Source organism: Hyla sarda, chromosome 11, assembly GCF_029499605.1.
Source record: "Hyla sarda isolate aHylSar1 chromosome 11, aHylSar1.hap1, whole genome shotgun sequence".
Lineage (NCBI taxonomy): Eukaryota > Metazoa > Chordata > Amphibia > Anura > Hylidae > Hyla > Hyla sarda.
Window position 1 is genome coordinate 28,630,592 of NC_079199.1, and position 25,347 is coordinate 28,655,938.

General features: G+C 44.2%; 1 protein-coding gene across 5 annotated transcripts in view; it reads right to left on the bottom strand.

Moving 5' to 3' along the window:
* Positions 1–25,347, bottom strand: part of LOC130295932 (cytosolic phospholipase A2 delta-like) — an 80,938-nt gene that overhangs the window by 39,938 nt on the left and 15,653 nt on the right. The window contains exons 1-3 of one of the 5 annotated variants that reach the window (XM_056547267.1): positions 24,264–24,379; positions 12,414–12,508; positions 12,156–12,256 (exon numbers count right to left, since the gene is read on the bottom strand). The exons of 1 other annotated variant lie outside the window; for it this stretch is intronic. In XM_056547267.1, coding sequence (XP_056403242.1) covers positions 12,156–12,188 — 33 coding nt within the window. In that variant the 5' untranslated portion in view covers positions 12,189–12,256; positions 12,414–12,508; positions 24,264–24,379. Of the gene's footprint in view, positions 1–12,155; positions 12,509–24,160; positions 24,384–25,347 lie in introns of those variants that run through there. 3 more of the 5 variants (XM_056547266.1, XM_056547268.1, XM_056547265.1) reach the window with 3 other exon arrangements.

The following is a 25,347-nucleotide window of genomic DNA, read 5'->3' on the forward strand; positions in this document are numbered from 1 at the left end:
ATTGTAAGTTGAAACTATTGTATGTTGAGGCCATTGTAAGTCGAGGGATCACTGTATATGGGATAACTGCAGTGTATTACCAGTACGACTGGGCTCACACTGGGTTTATTTATCACAACAACACAACATGTCGGCATCCTACTAAAGACAGAGATGCCGACATATACTGTATTGTACTGCAGCAGCCTCCATTCATTTCAATGGCTGAACGTAGTCAACTAGTGACTACATTTGGGCCACTTACTGCTGGCATATGCTAATTTAACGGGAGATAAAATCTCAGCAGAGTACTGTTGAAATAGCGTATTAGTGGCCCAAACTTAGTCACTAGATGGCTAAATTCAGGACACTGAAATGAATGGGACCCGCTGCAGAACGCCACAGTATACATTAGCATCCCTTCGTGATGTACTGGATAAACACAGTGTAAACCCAGCCTTCTGTGTACATGGATTTTCCAGTTTACCAAATTTAGTCAGCAACATGTACAATGGATGTTTTCATTCTGGATTTAAAGGGGTACTCCACTGCTCAGCGTTTGGCATGGGAGCTCGTGACATCATAGCCCTGCCCCCTCATGACATCACGCCCCGCCCCTTCAATAAAAGTCTTGCATTGAGAGGGGCGGGACGTCACGAGGGGGCAGGGCTATGACGTCACGAGCTCCCATGCCAAACGCTGAGCAGTGGAGTACCCCTTTAAAACCAGAATGAAAACATCCATTGTACATGTTGCTGACTAAATTTGGTAAACTCCTGGCGCCGGCTCCAACGTTCGAGACAGTTTGTTCCAAACGGTGAGCAGCAGAGTACCCCTTTAATTTTAATTAAATTTTACTATGCTTGTGTTTTGTTATTTATTAGAGAAATAATAACTAAAGATATACTGGTAATGTTTATGTTTATTTTACCCTCTATTTCTATCGCAGTGGTTCTAACCATCTTGGGAGTTGTAGTTTTGCAACAGCAGGAGGTATGCTGTTTGGGAACCACTGCTTTAGAGACTAGAGGAAAGACTTGACTGACATAACATCTCCATAGATATATCCGTGGTATCCAGAATAAAAAAATAATAATCTTTTGCTAAATGCATTCTCAGAACTGCGTTTTTCAACCTTATATTGCACTTAAACAAAAGTGCACAAAAAGTTCCAAAAAAATGGCACAACATTTTCTTTTTTTTAAACAAAGTCTAAATTATTTTATTTTTTTACTTTTTGGAAAATCTACCATTTGTGGTTTTTGTTTTAGTCTATTTTTTATTTTTTACTGTTGAGAAATCTATAAAAAAATAAATAAAATAAAAAGTCCAACCTTCTTTATACACTTTGGGGGAGATTTATCAAAAACTGTCCAGAGGAACCAATGTCCAGAGCAACCAATCAGATCGCTTCTTTCATTTTTAACAAGGCCTCTGCAAAATGAAAGAAGCGATCTGATTGGTTGCTATGGGCAACTGAGCAACTTTTCCTCTGGACAGGTTTTGATAAATCTCCCCCTTTGCTCTAAAATTTCCCTGCTTTACCTGTGGTTTGAGTGTGTAAACTGTGTCTGGTCAAAGGTGGATCAAGGGGAAGAATGAAGTGACATGAGGGGTGATCAAGGAAGGGGGGGGTGAAGTGGCACAGGGGGGGGGGGCACGGGAGAATTAAGTGGCACAAGGTGGTGATGGGGGAATGATGAGGCACAGGGGGGTGATGAAGGGGGGATGATGAGGCACAGGGGGGTGATGAAGGGGGGATGATGAGGCACAGGGGGGTGATGAAGGGGGGATGATGAGGCACAGGGGAGTGATGAAGGGGGGATGATGAGGCACAGGGGGGTGATGAAGGGGGGATGATGAGGCACAGGGAGGTGATGAAGGGGGGAGGATGAGGCACAGGGAGGTGATGAAGGGGGGATGATGAGACACAGGGGAGTGATGAAGGGGGGATGATGAGGCACAGGGGGGTGATGAAGGGGGGATGATGAAGCACAGGGGGTGATGAAGGGGGGATGATGAGGCACAGGGGAGTGATGAAGGGGGGATGATGAGGCATAGGGGAGTGATGAAGGGGGGATGATGAGGCACAGGGGGGTGATGAAGGGGGGATGATGAGGCACAGGGGGGGTGATGAAGGGGGATGATGAGGCACAGGGGGGTGATGAAGGGGGGATGATGAGGCACAGGGGGTGATGAAGGGGGGATGATGAGGCACAGGGGAGTGATGAAGGGGGGATGATGAGGCATAGGGGAGTGATGAAGGGGGGATGATGTGGCACAGGGGGGTGATGAAGGGGGGATGATGAGGCACAGGGGGGGTGATGAAGGGGGATGATGAGGCACAGGGGGTGATGAAGGGGGGATGATGAGGCACAGGGGGTGATGAAGAGGGGATGATGAGGCACAGGGGGGTGATGAAGGGGGGATGATGATGAGACACAGGGGGGTGATGAAGGGGGGGGGATGAAATGGCACAGGGGTTCTAGCAGTCACATTTCTAATGCTAAAACTGGTATCACTTTGTACGTTGTAGGACACGCGACATGATACGTGCAATCGGCAGTAGAGCGGCAGTCAACAAACTGTGCATGTCCAAAAGTTTGAAAAGCACTGGCTTAAAGGGGTTATCCAGGAAAAAAAATGTTTTATATATCAACTGGCTCCAGAAAGTTAAACAGATTTGTAAATTACTAAAAAAAAAAAATGCAGGATTGGGAGCTCTACATAAAACAGAAAACCCAGGCCGAGGATACTACATTGCACCCACCCAATGTGCCAAAAATGCTACAAATACATAAATAAATGGAGCAGTCCTGCCAGGCTAGGGGTAGAGGATGAAAGATAAAGAATAGAATATTAAAGAGATAGTAGATGAAGAGTTGTGTCAAATATTAAACATTTATTAGATTACATTAATTACAATAGTTTCATAGTGAGGTCCTCGGCAGGGCCTTTGCTTCGGACGACACACAAATAATATTAACTGTATATAAAAAAATGAGTAAAATACAATTGCGGCTAATATTGCACTAGAGGGAAATATGGGACAGAAGGTGTCAAGCAATAGTCCAGGGGATGACGGCGACCTATCTCTGTGGATGATAGGTAATGAAAGTAATAGTCTTGTAATAGTCACATAGCATACATAGCGCTGATAGGGTTAATCCACAGTAGTTTTGGTGCTCGGCGGCGCTGTAGGCTTTCAGAAATTAGACCACTTTCCCTGGGTTCACTTTAAAGGGGTTCTCCCTAAAAGACTTTTATCCCTACCATTGAAAAAGGGGACGTGGCTCCCGAAACGCGTCTGGTACAGACTGCTTACTTGCACAGAGACCGGGACACATCAGAGCACTCTATTACCACAGCAGAGTCCGGAACAGTCACCGCTGGTCAGCCGCAGACAGTACCAGCTCCAAGCGCTACAGCCAGCAACGGCATCTCACACCGGACCTCCATCCCTCTCCTGCTCCTGTTTCCTCATGCTGCCGGGTCACAGAGGGCGGGCACCGGAGAACCTCCAGCGCTGACACGCGCATTCGAATTTAGAGGAGCCGGTAAGAGGCACATAGTGCCCGTTCTTCATTGACCTCTTCTTGTATTTTGTCCCCGTGCCGCCGGGGTATAGAAGAGCGCATCTTGCACAACTGTATATAGCCTGATACACCTGCAGCGCTATTACGCGCATCTATTTAAAGCGAACCCTGCGCAGACAGGGAAAGTGGTCTAATTTCTGAAAGCCTACAGCGCCGCCGAGCGCCAAAACTACTGTGGATTAACCCTTTCAGAGCTATGTATGCTATGTGACTATTACAAGACTATTACTTTCATTACCTATCATCCACAGAGATAGGTCGCCGTCATCCCCTGGACTATTGCTTGACACCTTCTGTCCCATATTTCCCTCTAGTGCAATATTAGCCCCAATTGTATTTTACTCATTTTTTAATATACGGTTAATATTATTTGTGTGTCGTCCGAAGCAAAGGCCCTGCCGAGGACCTCACTATGAAACTATTGTAATTAATGTAATCTAATAAATGTTTAATATTTGACACAACTCTTCATCTACTATCTCTTTAATTTTATATTCTTTATCTTTCATCCTATACCCCTAGCCTGGCAGGACTGCTCCATTTTATTTATGCATTTTTAGATTTGTAAATTACTTCTATTAAAAAAAAATCTTTATCCTTTCAGTACTTATTAGCTGCTGAAGTTGAGTTGTTCTTTTCTGTCTAAGTGCTCTCTGATGAGAACTTTCTCGGGAACCGTCCGGAGTGAAAGCAAATCCCCATAGCAAACCTCGTCTACTCTGTGCAGTTCCCGAGACAAGCAGAGATGTCAGCAGAGAGCACTGTTGCCAGACAGAGAAAAGAACAACTCAACTTCAGCAGCTGAAGATTATTGAAAGGATTAAGATTTTTTTAATAGAAGTAATTTACAAATCTGTTTAACTTTCTGGAGCCAGTTGATATATATAAAGTTTTGTTTCTTGGAATACCCCTTTAAATGTTAGGATTAGAGATGAGCGAACTTACAGTAAATTCCATTCGTCACAAACTTCTCGGCTCGGCAGTTGATGACTTATCCTGCATAAATTAGTTCAGCTTTCAGGTTCTCCGGTGGGCTGGAAAAGGTGGACACAGTCCTAGGAGACTCTTTCCTAGGAATGTATCCACCTTTTCCAGCCCACCGGAGCACCTGAAGGCTAAACTAATTTACGCAGGATAATCATCAACTGCCGAGCCGAGAAGTTCGTGACGAATCGAATTTACTGTAAGTTCGCTCATCTCTAGTTAGGATGTATGAGAAGACATGACACATATTTTGCCCTGGGACTCAAGAACGTCTAGTTTTGCTGTTGTAAATGTCATAGTGGAAATGTCAACATTAATCTATCTAATCAATAATTAAAAATAGCAAATCCAAAACATATGCACACAAGCCTTGTTCACTGGCAGCAGCCACCTATTCTTTTCATTCATGTTACTCTAAGCCAGTGTTTCCCAACCAGGGTGCCTCCAGGTGTTGCAAAACTACAACTCCCAGCATGCCCGGACAGCCTTTGGCTGTCCGGGCATGCTAGGAGTTGTAGTTTTGCAACACCTGGAGGCCCCCTGGTTGGGAAACACTGCTCTAAGCCGAGTGACAGTGACCCGGGATACACGTTTGTGACTCACACGTTGGATCTGCTCTTGTAAAATGTTAATGATGTGTGTATACTATAATTATGAGCAGAACATAACAATATGGCAATCCCTAGAGTTCCTTTTATAGGTCTATATTATGAGAAGGGAGGAATACATTATGTCACATGTACGTAATTAGGGTTGCCACCCTGCCGGTATTTTACCGGCACAGCCGGTATTTTCATCTACATTCCGGGCTGTGCCGGTAAGTTTGGATGAAAAATACCGGCTATGCAATGGCCGGTATTTTTCATTCACTGACAGGGGCGGACGGAGCAGCATCCCCAGAACAGCACTGCTTTCATGACCGGCCGTACAATGCCCAGGTCTGACACCAGCAGCCTGTGACAGGGAGAGCTCCGTGCGATGACAGGAAGAGACTGTACAGTGCTGGGGAGGGGGCGTGACCTCCTGTCTCCTCTCTCCCCCTCCCCCGCCTTCTCTCTGCCCCGTGCAGTCTTACAACCCTCCATAGGCAGAGCAGGGAGGGGAGAGGCCGTGTATTCTGTCTCCATCTGCTGCGCAGGGCGGGTGAGTGTCTGTGTATATATGTGTGTGTGTGTATATGTGTCTGTGTATACATGTGTCTGTGTGTATATATGTGTCTGTGTGTATATATGTGTCTGTGTATATATGTGTGTGTGTATATATGTGTGTGTGTATATATGTGTCTGTGTGTATATATGTGTCTGTGTGTATATATGTGTCTGTGTGTATATATGTGTCTGTGTGTATATATGTGTCTGTGTGTATATATGTGTCTGTGTGTATATATGTGTCTGTGTGTATATATGTGTGTGTGTGTATATATGTGTCTGTATATATGTGTCTGTGTATGTGTCTGTGTATGTGTCTGTGTGTATATATGTGTCTGTGTGTATATATGTGTCTGTGTGTATATATGTGTCTGTGTATATATGTGTCTGTGTATATATGTGTCTGTGTATATATGTGTCTGTGTGTATATATGTGTCTGTGTGTATATATGTGTCTGTGTGTATATATGTGTCTGTGTGTGTATATATGTGTCTGTGTGTGTGTCTGTGTGTATATATGTGTCTGTGTATGTGTCTGTGTGTATATATGTGTCTGTGTTTATATGTGTCTGTGTCTCTATGTGTCTGTGTATATATGTGTGTGTGTGTGTGTGTGTAGGGGGGGGGGGGGGGGTAAACTGCCTAATCTGGGGGACAACTATGCTGCCTAATCTGGGGGACAACTATGCTGCCTGATCTGGGGGACAACTATGCTGCCTAATCTGGGGGACAACTATGCTGCCTGATCTGGGGGACAACTATGCTGCCTAATCTGGGGGACAACTATGCTGCCTAATCTGGGGGACAACTATGCTGCCTAATCTGGGGGACAACTATGCTGCCTAATCTGGGGGACAACTATGCTGCCTGATCTGGGGGACAACTATGCTCCTAATCTGGGGGACAACTATGCTGCCTAATCTGGGGAAAAACTACCCGGCCCTCCACAATATTTTTAGTTTCTCATGTGGCCCCATGGGATAAATAATTGCCCCCCCCATTCCTCCTCAACCCCGGACATTCCTTAACCTGGAGCCGCCCGGGGAAAGGAGAAAGTGAAGACAAGAGACTGGTGAGACCTCTCTGCAAAATTGTGTATTTAATGCAGTGTTTCCCAACCAGGGTGCCTCCAGCTGTTGCAAAACTATTACTCCCAGCATGCCCAGACAGCCTTTGGCTGTCCGGGCATGCTGGGAGTTGTAGTTTTGCAATAGCTGGAGGCACCCTGGTTGGGAAACACTGATTTAATGTGTGAAACTATCTGCTGCGCTCTGTATCTAATCCTGTCATGTGCGATACTGTCTGCTGCGCTCTGTATCTAATCCTGTCATGTGTGATACTGTGAGCTGAGCCTGTATATCCAAATCTGTCATGTGTGATACTGTCTGCTGAGCCTGTGCATCTAAATCTGTCATGTGTGATACTGTCTGCTGAGCCTGTGTATCTAATCCTGTTATGTGTGATACTGTCTGCTGAGCCTGTGCATCTAAATCTGTCATGTGTGATACTGTCTGATTAACCTGTTTATCTGACGTTGCGCAGGGGGACGTCACTCGTCAGAGAGAGCCAGCGTTGCTGTCGCGCACCACCACTACCGCCGCCGCCGGCATAAATAGGGTTTTGGTAGGTATTCTCTAAATGTAAATTTTTTTGTGCGATATAGGAAAACTCCCCCCGCATATATATTGTATCCATCCCATCCCCCATGCCATTTCTTAAACCCCCCTCCCATCCCCCATGCCATTTCTTAAACCCCTGATCCCTCAGCCCCTGTGCAATCTGGCCCCTCCCCTTTTGTAGCTCCACCCCCACATAGCCACACCCATGACCGGTATTTTTCTGAGGGAAAGGTGGCAACCCTATACGTAATAGATGTCCAAACTGTGAACTACACATGTATACATGTTGACAAAGGATGAACGAGTCCTACAACAAAATGTGACGCCTTATACAGCAATAGCATAAATCACAACAAAGAGATAATGATGGTCAATGCACTGTAATTGTAACAGTGATCCCATTGATCTTTGTTGCACTTATCCTACCTATGGTCATGTGAATGTGTTGGGGAACTCTCTAAAGTTTACTGTGGTGACCTTGTCCTGTCCCTTGTGTTAAGTCCCCTCAGCTAGAGTCTGTCCATCTCCACAGGGCTCTCCTGAAGGGCTTGCCCCTTGGTCGACTCATATAATTTGTATTTACATTGTATTATTGTATCATTGTATTTACATGTCTATTATTTAATGTATAGGTATGATAAATGTATAGGACCTTCCCAGGTCATGTGATCTACCATTGTGATGTACATATGTTTAAGGACCTTCCTGGGTCATGTGATGTACCCAGAGTTCACTGGGTTCAGGACCTACAGGTTTGCTGGCCAATGAGCTCAGTTTAGCTTCTTAATATATAAAGGGCTGTAGTCTGTAAATTCCCTCTCTTGGTTCCTGCTCTTAGTTCTGGACTATCAAGCAAGCACAATCCGCAAATCAGCACATCTCAACTCCTCTCAACTAGGCCAAAGCCTAAAGAACCAGCAGCCACTAAAACCGTGAGTTATAAAGCTCAATCCTACAAATCCTGTGTGACTAGTATTCTACTCAAATCTTATAATTCGTAGCACAGTGGTCTGCTTAAAGGGAACCAATCATCAGATTTTACCCTATATAACGCTTAGCAAAGCGTTATATAGGGTAAAATCTTTATTTTCACCATTCCCGGGGGACGCTCCTGCCCCCAGGAATGGTGAAGATATGAAGTTATAAACTAGTCACCGCCGCCGCTGTAAGTAGTCACCTGGGCGGGGAGCTCTTCTCACCAACTCCCGTTCTTCGGCCGGCAGCGACGCCCCCTCCGCTTGATTGATGGGCCGCGTCATCACTCTGCTCCGTCTGTTCAGTGAGCGGAACGATGACGCAGACCATCAATCAAGCGGAGGGGGCTGCTGGCCGAAAAACGGGAGTTGGTGAGAAGAGCTCCCCGCCCAGGTGACTACTTACGGCGGTGGCGGTGACTAGTTTGTAACTTCATATCTTCACCATCCCTGTGGGCAGGAGCGTCCCCCGGGAATGGTGAAAATAAAGATTTTACCCTATATAACACTTTACTAAGCGTTATATAGGGTAAAATCTGATGATTGTTTCCCTTTAAAGCTCATTACTATCAGTCCCAGCAAAGCCTGAGAGGAACCTGCATCCCAGTTGCCTCAGGAGAAACTGTTTAATTGTAAAGACTGTTGCTTAAAAGTTCAAGTAAAAGTTTCCAGTTATCTCATAAAATCTGCTCTGGACATTCCGTTTATTACCCCTGCCATTTGTGGGCCGGTTGGCGGCAGGATCTTCAATACTAAGCAAACCGCACCCTGGTGTCACGACAAGTAAGGGTTAGTACCACCAGACCCTTCATTCACCATTGCAACACCCCAGTCACCACATTACCACCGATGTGTACCTAGGACAGATGTCACTCAGTGTCATTCATGTCACCCCGCCTCCTCTGTCCATGTCAGGAACTGTTCAGATCAGGAATGGTTTGCTATGGGGATTTGCTCCTACTCTGGACAGTTCCTGACATGGACAGAGGTGTCAGCAGAGAGTACTGTGGTCAGACTGGAAAGACCTACACAACTTCCTCTGGAGCAAACAGCAGTTGATAAGTACTGGAAGGATTAATATTTTTAAAAAGTAATTTACAGATCTGTTTATTTCTCCAGAGTACCCCTTTAAGCAGTGTAATAGGCTCTGAGCAAATAAGTGGATTCCAAAATGTTTTTTTTCCTCCGAGTACCTTTTCAATCCTTCCCCATGTAGACACTTAACCTTTAGTGAACTCAGCAGCATTTCACTTTATCCCATAGATTAGTGTTTCCCAATCAGGGTGCCTCCAGATGTTGCAAAACGACAACTACTAGCATGCCCGAACAGCCAAAGGCTGTCCGGGCATGCTGGAAGTTGTAGTTTTGCAACAGATGGAGGCACACTGGTTGGGAAACACTGCCATAGATGGTAGATGGGGTTGACTTCAGATTTTTCTGCTGCTAAGTCCCGTTTTTCTACACTAAAATAGACCGCGCCATGCACAATGTTTCATCCCTCCATACAACGCGTTTCCAATACTCCAAAGCGCAACAACAAAGCACAATGCATGAAGCTGGGAGCTTGTATGGCCAGGCATGGTTCAGGATAACAGTATGTACACAGCTGACCAGGGGAGCTCTACCAGGGCCAACACCAACAAACTGGCTGAAAGGTTCTGTAATATCCTATGACAGTGCCACGCTGAAAGGCCCTAAGCTTTTGGCATGACCCACATGCTAAGTTTACACATCTATTAGCAATGGGTGCAACTAAAATGGGCAGTTTTGCCACATAGACAGTCACACTTATATATAGATTTTATCAGAATCAATACAAACAGGATGAGATGGCATAAAGCAATGGGGACAACAAACTGTGCTAAGGGGGTACTCCACTGGAAAACTTTTTTATTTTTTTTATTAACTGGTGCGAGAAAGTTAAACAGATTTGTAAATTACTTCTATTAAAAAAATCTTAATCCTTCCAGTACTTATCAGCTGCTGTATGATACACAGGAAGTTATTTTCTTTTTGAATTTCCTTTCTGTCTGTCCACAGTGCTCTCTGCTGACACCTCTGTCCATGTCAGGAACTGTCCAGAGCAGGAGAGGTTTGCTATGGGGATTTGCTGCTGCTCTGGACAGTTCCTAAAATGGACAGAGGTGTTAGCCGAGAGCACTGTGGTCAGACAGAAAGGAAATTCAAAAATAAAAGAACTTCCTGTGGATCATACAGCAGCTGATAAGTACTGGAAGGATTAAAGGGGTACTCGGGTAGAAAACATTTTTTTTTTAGGTCTTTATAAGTCAACAGGTGCATGAATGTTAAACCGATTTGGATATGACTTCTATTAAAAAATCTTTACCCTTCCTGTACTTTTTAGAAGCTGTATGCTACCTAGGAAATTCTGTTATTTTTCAATTTCTTTTTTGTCTTGTCCACAGTGCTCTCTACTGACACCTCTGTCCGTGTCAGGAACTGTCCAGAGCAGCATAGGTTTGCTATGGGAATTTTCTCCTGCTCTGGACAGTTCCTGATACAGGCCATCAGGTGTCAGCAGAGAGCACTGTGGACAAGACAAAAAAGAAATTCAAAAAGAACAGAATTTCCTCCGTAGCACACAGCTGCTAAAAAGTACAGGAAGGGTAAAGCTTTTTATATAGAATTAATTTACAAATCTGTTTAACTTTCTGGCAACTGTTGATTTTTAAAAAATGTTTTCCAGTGGAGCACCCCTTTAATATGAAGCCAACATGGTGACCACCTAGTGGTCCTGGGTTCAGCTATTCCATTCCCTATTGATAAGCATCATGTGACTGGTAAACTTGGTATCAATGGGAAGCCATTCTAGCAGCTCTTTATTTTGGCTTATCGAGTGGGGTCCCAATTGCCATGACAGCTTAAATCACATATAGGCCCCCCCAAAGGCATAAGACACGGGTTGGCCAAACCACCTGATTTCGGTGGGACTGGTCGACCATCTCAAGTGTTCGGAGGCCTTCCGATTTGGACATGTTGAATTTCAACATCAGAATCGTTTGTTCTCCCAAGAAATGAGTTGCTATGATAGATAAGTGGTATGCCAACAGCTAGTAAAGATGAATGGGCTCCTTAAAGGGGTACTCCGGGGAACTTAAAGGGTACCTTTCATCAAAAAAACTTTTGATATATTATAGATTAATGTATGCAGAATAACTTTCCAATAGCAAGTTATGAAAAAAGATGCTTCTTTCTATTTAATTTTCCACTTTGAAAAAATTACCACTAGGGGTCTCCCTACCAGTCCTTTTTTTTATATAGATTTCAGATTCGTGCTGGAGTCTTAAATCTCAGACTGCAGCCGGGACACAGACAAACTCCCTGGCAGGGAGCAGTGCTGAGTTTGTCTGTGTCCCGGCTGCAGTCTGAGATTTAGGACTCCAGCATGAGTCTGAAATCTATAAAAAGGACTGGTAGGGAGACCTCTAGTGGTCATTTTTTCAAAGTGGAAAATTAATTAGAAAGAAGCATATTTTTTAATAACATGCTATTGGAAAGTTATTCTGCATACATTAAACTATAATATATCAAAAAAAAATTTTTTTTTTTTTTTTTTATGAAAGGTACCCTTTAACTTATCAGACCCTTTAACTTATCATGTACTATTTAAGCCTATACAGAAGTGTATTTTGCCAATCAGGGTGCCTCCAGCTGTTGCAAAACTACAACACCCAGCATGCCCGGACAGCCAAAGGCTGTCCGGGCATGCTGGGAGTTGTAGTTTTGCAACAGCTGGAGGCACCTTGGTTGGGAAATAAACACTGCTATACAGAATTAAATGCATTCGTTTCATTATGTCACGGATGACAAGAACTAAGAATAAGCGCTGCTTACCTTGTATAATGTTGAAGGAGATATTGTATTCATCCTAAAGTAGTTCAGGTCCCATCCAGGTCAGGAATCTCAGTGTCTGTGACTGTCTGGATGTCTATAAACTGAACATCATGTTACTCAATCACACACTAATCCCTCCCATCATAATTGTTTTACTTAGTCCCATCTTCCCTGTGTCAGCGATGACACCCAAGTCATTTCAAACCCGTGACACCGCACAAGGAAGGGAGACTGGAGCCTATATTATGTATATGTAACCTGTGTACGGGAGGAGGCATTGTGTGGGAGCGGACGTGGCACTGAGCCCGACCAAAGATCCAGTCATCAAAATTCATGAGACATATCAAGGCAATCTGGAAAAGTGAAAAGTTATGATTAATTAAATTATTAAATAAAAAGTTGGCGTTAGGTTACAGTTTACATCTAGATTTAAAGGAGAACTCTAGCAAAAAATAACTTATCCCATAGGCAATATCAGAAAAAAAAAATCACACTTGATAACCATGTATTTTCTCTTCAATGCTTTTTAGTTATCGGAGAATTCTCCACTTTTCAAATAAGAACAAGAACAAAAAAATGCTTCACCCACAGTGCTCTCTTAAACGTCCGACAGTCCTCATGCAGCTTCCGATTTAACTTCACCCTTCCACGGGCATAACTGAGAAAGGGGGCGTGACCTCCGAAACGTCGGGAGTGTCCGGCAATCATTCATCTAACCCCTTCGTGAGAGGAAGGAAGGAATAGCCAGCTCCGTTATGCCCGTGGAAGGGTGAAGTGAAATCGGAAGCTGCATGAGGACTGTTGGACGTTTAAGAGAGCACTGTGGGTGAAGCATTTTTTGTACTTGTTCTTATTTGAAAAGTGGAGAATTCTCCGATTTTGTATTACAATAATTGATAACTAAAAAGCATTGTAGAGAAAATACATGGTTATCAAGTGTGATTTTTTTCTGATATTGCCTATAGCAATGAAGTTAGAGCCTTCGTTTTCTTCACACATGTACCCCAGTGCCGAATATGAGGTTTGCCCTTTTGGACATTGATTAACTTATCCAATATCCTGTTGATAGGGGATAAGTAGCTGATTGTGGGCGGTCCGGCGTCTGGGACCCCCAGCAATCTCCGAAGCAGGACCCCGGCTCTCAGTGAGGAGCGCATGTCATCTAACTGGTAGAAGGCACACGTTCCATTCATCTTTATGGGAGCGCTGTTGATGCCTGTGTGCTGTACTTGGATCTTTTTGGCGCTTCCATAAACATTAGTGGAGTGCGTGCCGTCTGCAGCCAGGGGCCCATTCTGGAGATCGTGGTGGGTCCCAGCGGTAGGAACCCCTCCCCCCCCCCCATCCTCATGCGATCAGCTACTTATTTTGCTGAAATTCTCCTTTTCAGATACATTGTCCCTCATTTACTAAAGTCCAACCGACTCTTTTTCTCGGTTATTGCGCCTAAATTTTAGTCGCAACGTCTGTGCAACTATTTATACGACCAAATTTTAGTCGCACAACCGACACTTTAGAAAACACTCGGAGTGGGTTTTTTCACTCTAAAATGGGCGTTTTACCGACAAAAACCAAAAAATACTTGGAGTACTTCCAAAATCACTCGAGAAAAAGTGTGAGTTTGCCTCACACAATAACAGATAACCAAGAGGCCGAGTGAAATTCCAAAAATACAGTGATTTCTAACAAGGGACTGTTTGCCATTGTGTTTTTTGTGTGAAAGTAACTTGTTTTATAACCTGAAAACAGTGTTCAGTTCAACACTTTTATGAATAAAATATTGAATGCTTTTGTGATAATTAATGTTTATATATTTTTTTCTTTTTAACACATTTGCAATATTAGGTTTAAATCAATTAAACACCCAAGCTTATAAACAAGGAGAAGTGTTGTAATGTTTGAAAAATGATAACACATGAATACTTTTGATTCATGAAAACATTTTTAAACAAACAAGTCTAAACCATTTTAACTCACACAACTAATTTCTTTAGCTCGGAGTTTGTGCGACACAATTGACCGGTGCAACACAAAAAAAACCGTGCGACAGAAAAATAACAGACATGTGCGACAGAATAGTAAATAAGCCTGAAAAAAAAAGACGAGTGATATTGAAAACACTCCAGAATAAACACTCCACTCTTAGTAAATCAGGGCCAATGTGTAGTGAAATTATGTTGATTAGATCTATACCCATATATAGACCTTGTAAAATCTTGTGCAAAGATTATGTGAAGGTTATCCCAAGTGATGATTATCACAACATATCGACTATGTGATAACTAGCTGAGTAGTGGGGGTTTGACCTCTGGGATCCCCATGGATCACGAGGACACAGGTCCCTTGACCCTCAGGTGAATGGAAGTTCGTTCGCTCCTGGGATCTCCATGGATCATGAGGATAGAGGTCCCTTGACCCCCAGGTGAATGGAAAAAGGGGGCTCGCCCCGGGATCCCCATAGATAATGAGGACAGAGCTCCCTTGACCCTCAGGCAAATGGAAAGGGCCCTGGGATCCCCATGGATCACAAGCCCGGAGGTAGCCAGCCTTCACTCTATGAGCTATCAGGGATTTCAGCAAGTACAGCGCTCCCATAGTGTCCGATAAAGAGTGGACGAGACCATGCACCCTGCCCCTCCACTTACCTTGGGACAAGGGACCTACTTTTGCTCTTATGATTAGTAAGGGTCCCAGCATTTGGACCCCCCACGCAAAAAATTTATGCAAATAATTAATAGGAATAATTGAGCTACTCAGATGAAAAACATTGCTTCTAATCAAGTGAAGTGAACTATGAGGAACAAAACTGCCGGCACAAAACTTTCGGCCTACCATTAATATCAAAAGCATACTGTAAAATATATTTGTGGGTGAAATGGAAAAAAATGTGATTCTGCAATTTTCTGTATGTGGGAAGAGGAGTATTTAATTGGAGAAAGGGGAATGCCACTGGAAATTTAACCACCTAGATGCTGAGGTTTTATTTGACCACAGCATCATGGGGGTCAAGCACACAGAATTGGAATTTCTCTGAACTCTGCTGGCAAGTGTCAGCTGCTGTTAACGGCTGGCACCTGCCAAGTATGGAGCGAGCTCAGGTCCTGTGCTTGCCCAATAGTCCCTGACCAAACTTTTGTTGTGCATGTACAACAAATGACAAAAGGGGGAAATTTGGAAATCTTAAAATGTATGATTAACGTCACATCCCCAACCCCGAAAGCATTGCATAGCCAGGACCAGAGCTCTGATATACCAACGGCGGCACGGGAGTAAGGAAGGTAAGGGTTTGTTTTTTAATTACCACCTCCCTAAGCAGATCTTTAATATACATAAAAAAGAGATGTATCTATGCAGTTTACCAATAGATTGACATAATGCACTGATGATATCTCACTTGTAAATGTAATATGTTTTGTTCTCTTCCCTCTTATCCTTCCCTTGTTTTTCTCATCATCTCCAGATTGTTTTTATTAACGTAAAATGTGTAAAATGTCGTAAATTCCAGGGCGTTGTTCGTATAAAAAGTGGGTTTAAAAGAGAACTTCAGTCAAAATGAACTTATCCCCTATCCACAGAATACGGGATAAGAAGTTGATCACTGGGGGTCTGACCGCTGGGACCCCCCTGTGATCTCCAGGACAGGACCCGGGCTCTCTCAGTAAGGGCCGCATTTTGTCTACTGGAAGATGACGTGCACACCATTCATTTCTATGGGAGCGCCGATGATGCCCGAAAGCTGCACTCTGGTCTTTTCTACACTCCCATAGAAATGAATGGATCATGTGCCATCTACAGCACATGCTCCTCACCGAGATCCGGGTCCAGTTCCGTTGTGGATAGGGAATAAGTTCATTTTGACTGGAGTTCACCTTTAAGTACAAGATATACGATAAGAAATAAGTACAAATGTTCAAAATTGGGGGAGAGTCTAATGAGTTTGGATAGTAAGTTCTCCATTATGGGGAATACACCTTCTTGGACAGATGAGTGAGAAGCGGACAAGAAGAAAGCACAAAGGGGGTCTTATGGGGACCAGGGATAATCTGGTATTGGAAGAACTGGTCAGAGAGTTATGGAAAGGACAGGCTTATAGGTCATTGTCAATTTTTGGGACTGAATTAGCTGGGCAACAGGTAGCCCTTATGACTTTCTTCACCCTCTTCACAATACATCAAGAGATTCCTGAACAAGATGGCCCAAGAGGGCAGAACTGTAGACATACACAGATGTGATGCAACAATGTTTTTCATTCCCTGTATTGATGAGGACTAATAAGCTAATAACAGCTACATGCAAGCTGGAATACACATCATTTAAAGGGGTACCCCAGAAGTTTGTTTAAAACGCTGAGCAGCGAATGCTGGATCCGGTGCCGGGAGCTCGTAATGTCATAGCCCCGCCCCCTCATGACGTCACGACCCACCCCCTCAATGCAAGTCTATGGGAGGGGGCGTGACACGCCCCCTCCCATAGACTTGCATTGAGGGGGTGGGGTGTGATGTCATGATGGGGCGGGACTAAGACATCACAAGCTCCCGGCTCCAGCGTTCGGAACAGTTTTTTCCAAACGCTGAGCTGCGGAGTACCCCTTTAAGGCTGTATTAATTCATGTTAGTGACCATGGGGGTAACACAGCCAGACCAGCTTAAGCAAAGTGATGAGAAGGAAAAAGAATACACAAGGGGCCCACCAAGCTCTGAACTTGAAGTTCCACAAGCAAGTATGTCATAGCACACAGGTCTTTTATTAAAGAAGCAATACAAAATGTTCCCAACAACTTTAAAATCTCTTTGTAAACAGATATGTGAGTTCAACCACAGATGATCTTCAATCCAACTCTTCAACCTCTCTTGACTGATTAACTGATTTTCTGTACTGGTTGATACTTTTTTTTTACTGTCCACTGCTAAACAAAAATTAGACCTATGAAAAAAATGTTTACGAGACACTGGGGGAGATTTATCAAAGTTGTCTATTTCCCGCATCAATATAGACCAAACTACAGAGGGTTATGCTGGTCTATTGTGCGCCTAATTTATCAAAAGTCACACGGCTCTTGATAAATTCTGTGCACAGATTTCGGGATCTATTGTTTAGACTGTATTTAAACCTGCTCCAACATGGTCTGACATTTCAGCGTACTTTTGGCCAATGCGACTTTTTGCAGAAAGTCGCAAAAAAGTCGCACATATTTAGACTTCGACTTTCTTTGCGACAAATTTAGATGGGAAAAACCAGTCTAAATCCTTTGAAAAAATCTCCCCCACTAAGTATTACAATACAGGAATTTAGGTGCACTACTGTGGTGGATGTATACAATGACATTGGCTTTCCCTCAACACTGATGTTAAAATTGAGACATTCTCCAGTATATCCTTATATGAAGGACACACCAGAGCCCGCACACCAACGCCAAGGTTTCTCAAATGGCACAGGACCTAACGCTAACCTACCTGTGCGTGATGAGCAAAACAGGGGCCAGTGGGCAATTACGGCAGCATTAGGCCGACTCACAGAGTCCTCCCAGGTACCCTCCAGCGTGGCTGAGCACACATACAATGGGAGGGGGAGGCAAACTACAAGCCCCACCTAAGTTGGCTAATATAGGTGCATGGCCTCACAGGTGCTACCATAATGCTGCCTGGAAAATGTTCGAGGCGCATTACATATGGAGTTTACACACCTCCAAGTATAAAATTTAAACAACAACAAAAAAGTGGTCTCAAATGGCTGGAGGTGCTCAACCCCAAATGCGGTTGTGCATTTATACTGGGGAAGCAGATCCTGCCCTTGTGGTCCGTTGCTAGCACCTGTGAGGCCATGCACCTATATTAGCCAACTTAGGTGGGGCTTGCAGTTTGCCTCCCACCTCCCATTGTATTTGTGCTTAGCCATGCTGGAGGGTACCTGGGAGGACTCTGTGAGTTGACCTAATGCTGCCGTAATTGCCCACTGGCCCCTGTTTTGCTTATCACCCACAGGTAGGTTTAGTGTTAGGTCCCGTGCCATGTGAGAAACCTTGGCGTTGGTGTGCGGGCTCTGGTATGTCCTTCATATAAGGATACACTGGAGAATGTCTCAATTTTAACATCAGTGTAGAGGGATAGCCAATGTCATTGTTTACATCTACCACAGTAGTGCACCTAAATTTCTGTATTGTATTCTAATTGTTACACATCCACACCGTCTATCTGGTGTAGGATTCTATTGTGGCACTTGTAGTCCGCTGCAGGCATCCTCCATTGTATGCATTTTTTTTTTTGCCTGGGATCGCCCCTAGCAATGGACTACAAGGGAAGGATCTGCTCCCCCAGTAGAAATGCACAACCGCATTTGGTTGAGCACCTCCAGCCATTTGAGACCACGTTTTTTGTTGTTGCCCACTAAGTATTACAAACCTGGATTCCCTTGCTTCATCAGGCCCAATGGTGGTCCAGTTGTAGCACTTTGGGCAGAGAATGTTGAATGTGACATCTGCCTAATCATCTCGGATAAAAATAAATAACTCAAAACATTGGTCCTTTGTCTTGTGCCTCAGCCTCCACACCCCGCAATGTTTTTGTAAGTAGAGAAGACATTTTTTCACTGGGAGTGACCTCAACCTATGCAATTCAGTATGTACAATGTGCACAATTCAGATACATTTTTGGAATGATTTCCCCACATTGTTCCTCTCAGCTGTCAAACTTAGCTGGTAAGCTAAAACAGAATTGTCATTTGGAGCACTGTTCTGTGACCGCTCCCAGCATCTGATAATTCAAAGAGGTGGTTGGGTGACATCACCACAGACAACACCTCTTTACATCGTGACATCTCTCAGACAAAGAAGCCCACACTGTTCACATGACAATCATTGTCCTTGCTTTATAAAATGGACTATGGCGCCACATAAGATATGCTGGACTCCCCACTCAGCTTCTGGAGTGCCTTCCCAGAGAGAAACAACTACTCAGGAGGTAACCAGCTACTCATAAAATGAATTACAGTGGTCCCTCAACATACGATGGTAATCCGTTCCAAACGGACCATCGTTTGTTGAAACCATCGCATGTTGAGGGATCCATGCAATGTAAAGTATAGGACGGTGGTCTACAACCTGCAGGTTGTAGACCACTGGTATAGGAAGTTGTACTCATCTGTCCCCGCCGTTCCAGACCGTCACCACTGCCCGGGATGTCGCAGTCCATCGTTGTCGCCACGTCCCCGAAGTGTACCCGATGCTCCGGCAAGGCCTCTGCTTCCCCGGCATCCGCGCTCTCCATCGCCGCCATCACGTCGCTACGCACACTGCTCCTATTGGATGACGGGAAGGCGTGCGCAGCGACGTGATGACGTCGATGGAGAGCGCCGACGATGCAGGGGATCCTGAAGAGGACGCACCGGAGCCCCAAGGACAGATAAGCGATCGTCAGCGGACCACACGGGGCACCGTTAACGGCTATCCGGTGACAGCTGAAGCAGTCTGTGCTGCCGGATAGCCACTTATGCGATGGCGCCGACATACAAAAGCATCGTATGTTGATGCTGCCTTCAACATGTGATGGCCTCTGAGAGGCCATCGCATGTTGAAATTATCGTATGTCGGGGCCATCGTAGGTCGAGGGGTCACTGTATAATGACAATGTATTACTAGATAAAAGACTAGAGTTCCTGTATGCTTCTAACACAGCTTTGGTTTAAGTCACCAATGACAGCCAGTAACTGAATGACCTGGAATTATCTCTGGACACCCTACAAAAAAGGGTCTTCAACCAGGAGGACGTCACCTATGCTATCTAACTGGACGATCTAGGAAACAGATGTAGCAGAAATAACTTCTCCCTTCTGGGAATATAAAGGTTATGAGCTCCTTCTCTGTCACGACTGACATTCCCAAAGAACTGGACTGACACTGGAGCACCCCAACGTAAACATAAAATGATTCCAAGCACCTGGCCCAAAATAAAGACAGTGTAACACCAACGGTTGGCAGGTGCCAACATTCAGCGTGTTTTGCTGCACTACTCCCTTCCTGTGGTGCCTGAGTAATAGGCTTTACTACATTTGAAGGTGTCTGTTGTGGTTCCTTTCCTGTGACCCTGTGTCTGACCCAAGCCTGTTTCCTGAATCTACCTCTGCCTGATCATGTTGTACCTCACTGACCTCCTGTGCCTGACCTGGACTGTTGACCATGCCTGTGCTCTCATCAAGCCTGCACCACCTGCCTGCAACTAAGCTTCTCAGCTCTGCTTTATTGATCTACGGCATCAACTCGCCCCTCCTGTCTGTATCGTCAATGCTGCCTTCATCCCTGTTGTTACAGACAGCAATATGTGCATTTTAGACAAGTGGTTGTCCGAATTTTTTCCAAATGAAGGAGGACATACACCAATGCTCTGCTGGAGGTCCAGCATAGACCATCGCTGGACAATGCCTTTAAAGGGGTACTCCGGTGGAAAACTTTTTTATAATTATCAACTGGTGCCAGAAAGTTAAACAGATTGGCAAATTACTTCTATTAAAAAATCTTAATCTTTCCAGTACTTATTAGCTGCTGAATACTACAGAGGAAGTTATTTTCTTTTTGAAACACAGTGATCTCTGCTGACATCACGAGCACAGTGCTCTCTGCTGACATCTCTGTCCATTTTAGGAACTGTCTAGAGCAGCATACGTTTGCTATGGGGAATTTCTCCTACTCTGGACAGTTCTTAAAATGGACAGAGATGTCAGCAGAGAGCACTGTGCTCGTGATTCAGCAGAGAGCTCTGTGTTCCAAAATGAAAAGAATTTGCTCTGTAGTATTTATCAGCTATCAGCTAATAAGTACTGGAAGGATTAAGATTTTTTAATAGAAGTAATTTACAAATCTGTTTAACTTTCGGGCACCAGTTGATAAAAATACAAAAATAAATGTTTTCCACCGGAGTACCCCTTTAATTGTTCAGAGTTGAAAACGCAGATAGGGTCGCAAAAGGATGTGGGTCGCAGCTCCATGGTATATTCGGTCTTAATAATGCAGCCCTGGCTCCAGAAACATCTGCATAGTATTAACACGTGGAGAAGACATTAGCAGAGACTTTATATTCATCACGTTAATAAATTGCAGACTTTAGGTTAGGTTCTGCAAACCTTTAACACAATAAACAAGTGACTAAGATTTACAACCTGATTATGAACGTGGTGAGCAAACCAGTTTGACCATTTTATTAATAAATAGGGAGTGTCCAGGACGGAGAAGGAAATAATCCTCAGTTCAAAACAATTCTGTAGGATTTTACCACCTTTTGTAATACAATAAAACACATCCTGCGCCTACTGGTAAACCAAAACAGAGAATAAAATGGGGTTTTCTAAGAAGTCCAATTATATATAAGTCTCACATCACATTAAAAGGTTATTGCGTAAGTGACTCTAGGATAAGTAAAGGGAGGTTTCCAAAAACTGAAGCTTACCATACATATATATGAAATATTGAATGAAGATTATGTGATAGCTTGGAGGTGTAGGGTATATGGGGTGTAGCTGTGCGGTAAATAAAGGTTGTCTGATTAACCCTTTCTATTTGTGATGCCAGGGTGAGGGCTCCTCTGCAATGCTTATCCTTCCGCCACCCTTCCCAAGAGCGATAGGGAGGTATGGAATAATTGTCTGCAACCGGAGAGTTTGCTGAAAACAGTCGGAGCTTTTACTGAAGATTTTATGCAAACTTTATAACTGGAACAGTCTCTATACAGGCAAAGTTTCTTAGAGATTGACAGTGGTTGGGACCTTAAGCTGGATTTAGGGGATTTAGTTGAGTTCCAGCAGTCACGCTAGCTTTAGCAGGGATTTAGTTTAGGATTCACGGTTTAATTTCAGGCTGAGGCCGGCAGGCTTCTGGCCTAGTTTGTCTTTGAAAGTTGCGCAGATCCGTCCTAATAGTCCGGCATCCACGAGAGCAGCAACCCAAGAGAGCGATCATTTGCTACAGCTCTCTTATATGGGCAGGGGCTGGCTTTAAGCTGATTGGTCCAGTACTTCTGTCAATCACGTTTACAAAGGGTTATGGGTAATCATGTGACCCAAGGACCTCCAAAAGGTCCTCCAACATACCATAGAGGAATTAACATAGTCACATGACCGAAGGTCCTGCGACGCTACAAAGGTAAGTATACTAATATGCATTATATTAAATATACCCATTATTAAATATGTACAAATAAACATTAGAAAATTAGAGAAAGAGGAGGCGACTAGGGGCTGTCCCACCTGGGGGACCCTACCTGAACGTAGTAACTCTGACTTTGGGGACCACCATAAAAGGTACGGTATGCAATACGGTACCGGGACACCTAAATTATACATCTATTTCCTAGTTAATAAAATACAAAAAGGTATGTGCAGTTCTCTTACTCATACTGTCGGGAAGTCCTGACAGTGATACTGACACAGTGAAACACTGATAAGCCTCTAGTGCAGTGTTTCCAAACCAATGTGCCTCCAGCTGTTGCAAAACTACAACTCCCACAGCCAAAGCTGTCCGGGCATGCTGGGAATTGTAGTAGTTTAACACATATACATCTATATCAGTGGTCTCCAACCTGCAGACCTCCAGATGTTGCAAAACTACAATTCCCAGCATGCCCAGACAGCCAACGGCTGTCCGGGCACGCTGGGAGTTGTAGTTTTGCAACATCTGGAGGTCCGCAGATTGAAGACCACTGATTCTATATAGTCCGATTGATATATACATGGGCACATACTTTTTGTTATTAAATCAATTATAATAATAAAAAGAACACAGATACATTCCTGCAACCCCTCATTCCACAGATACAAGGGTTCATCCAGGACACAAAGCATTAATTTGAACATATAGGATGGCGTTGTGTGGAGGGAGGGTATGTTGTGGATGACTGCGGACGTGACGTGATCCCCCACCACAAGGCTCTGGATGCCCTAAGGCTGCATTCACATCTCGTTTTTGCAATACGGTTGCCGTATCCGGTTTCATTGAAAAAACTTATCGAACCGTATTGCAAACCGTATATATATATATATATATATATATATATATATATATATATGTATGTATATATATATATATACACACACATTTCATTGTAAACCGTATGCCAACCGTAGCATCAGGTTGTGTACGTTTTGCATCATTTACGGGTTTATCCGGTTTTTAACGGTACACCAAACCATAGTCTACTACGGTTTTGTGTCCCGGTCAAAAACCGTATTCAACCTGTATACGGTTATTTTAAAATGGAGTTCTATGGTAACCGTATTGAACCATATGTGCGTACGGTTACATCCGGTTTGCACAATACTGTTTTTCATTTTTTTTATTTTTGGAAATTTAATTAAAAAAAGAACTTTATTTAAAGTGTTGACAAACATAAAACAGTATCTGTTTTTTTTCAAGGAAAACGTATCAAAACGTATGCAAACGGACATCCGTTTTCAAACCGTATACGGTTTAAAAATATGAGGAGGCATTTACGGTTGCATACGTTTCGGTCCGGTTTGGAGACATATACGTTTTTTGTACAGAAACGGGATACGGCAACCGTATTGCAAAAACCAGATATGAATGCAGCCTAAGGGTACGTTCACACGCGCGGATTTTTTAGCGGGTTTTCAGCTGCTTATTTGAAAGTGGGCGGGCTCTTCTCAGCTGTCCGCAGCAGATTTTCCGCGGCGGAATTTACACTGCGGAAAATCCGCCACAGTCCCTACTGACTTAAATTGGGCTTGAGGCAGATTTTCCGCAGTGTACATTCCGCCGCGGAAAATGGGCTGCGGACAGCCGAGAAGAGCCCGCCCACTTTCAAATACGCAGCGGAAAACCAGCTAAAAAAAATTGCACGTGTGAGCGTACCCTAAGATGGTTCCTTGCCACCTTGCCTTTTTTTTTTAACACAGAATTAATTTATATTGGTTCATATTTCCTCCAGATCACCAGGGCAGTGATAGGGACAACATTTTCCCCGTTGCTAGAAAACACATACACGAGTTGGTGAGAAAGGATATACCTCTTCCACCAGATAACCCACACGGAGATCGCAATTTGTATTATGGCCGCTATATAGACGACCTGCTCCGGGTGTGTGGGACATGTGAGGAAACAGTAGGTACCTTCTCTTAGTATTTACACGACAGTCCCCTCAATCTTTCATCTACATTGTCTGTACATATGACCAGGGGGGAAGATTAATCAAAACCTGTCCAGAGGAAAAGTTGCTGAGTTGCCCATAGCAACCAATCGCTTCTTTAATTTTCCACAGGCCTTTTCACAATTGAAAGAAGCGATCTGATTGGTTGCTATGGGCAACTCAGCAACTTTTTCATCTGGACAGATTTTGATAAATCTTCCCCAAGGTGTTCCCTTCTGGATTTGGATTTTTATGGTTTTAAAACACTATGGGTGAGATTTATCCAAACCTGTGCAAAGGAAAAGTTGCCCCGTTGCCCATAGCAACCAATGAGATCGCTTCTTTCATTTTTAAAAGTGCCTGTGCAAAGTGAAAGAAGCGATCTGATTGGTTGCTATGGGCAACTTTTCCTCTGGACAAGTTTTGATATATCTCCCCCTATGTGAACAGCAAAACCACATGTGTGATGTAGTCTACATGAACTGCAGGATAGTAGACATATGTGGGATGTACTACCACAACCCACGGATCAAAAAACATCTTTGTGATATAACCAGGGCTCAAGTCCTGCAGGAACTCATGGGAATGGAGTTCCTGAACTTTTTCCACAGCAGGAACGCAGTTCCCATTAGCAGGAGTCCATCAGGACCAGCCCTTAAAGGGTTACTCCACCCCTAGACATGTTATCGCCTGTCCAAAGGATAGGGGATAAGATGTCTGATCGCGGGGCTCCCGCTGCTGGGGACCCCGCGATCTCGGCTGCGGCACCCCAGACATCCGGTGCACGGAGCAAACTTCGCTCCTTGCCGGATGACTGGTGATGCAGGGCAGAGGCTTGTGACGTCACAGTAATGCCCTCTCAATGCAAGTCTATGGGAGGGGCGCGACAGCCGTCACGCCCCCTCCCATAGACTTGCATTGAGGGGTCGTGAGGTCACAAGCCTCTGGCGCTTCACCCAACGCTCTAAACGAACGCCGGGAGCAGCAAGGAGAACGTGGGGGTCCCCAGTGGGGGGACCCTCGGGATCAAACATCTTATCCCCTATCCTTAAGTTGCTCATAGCAAC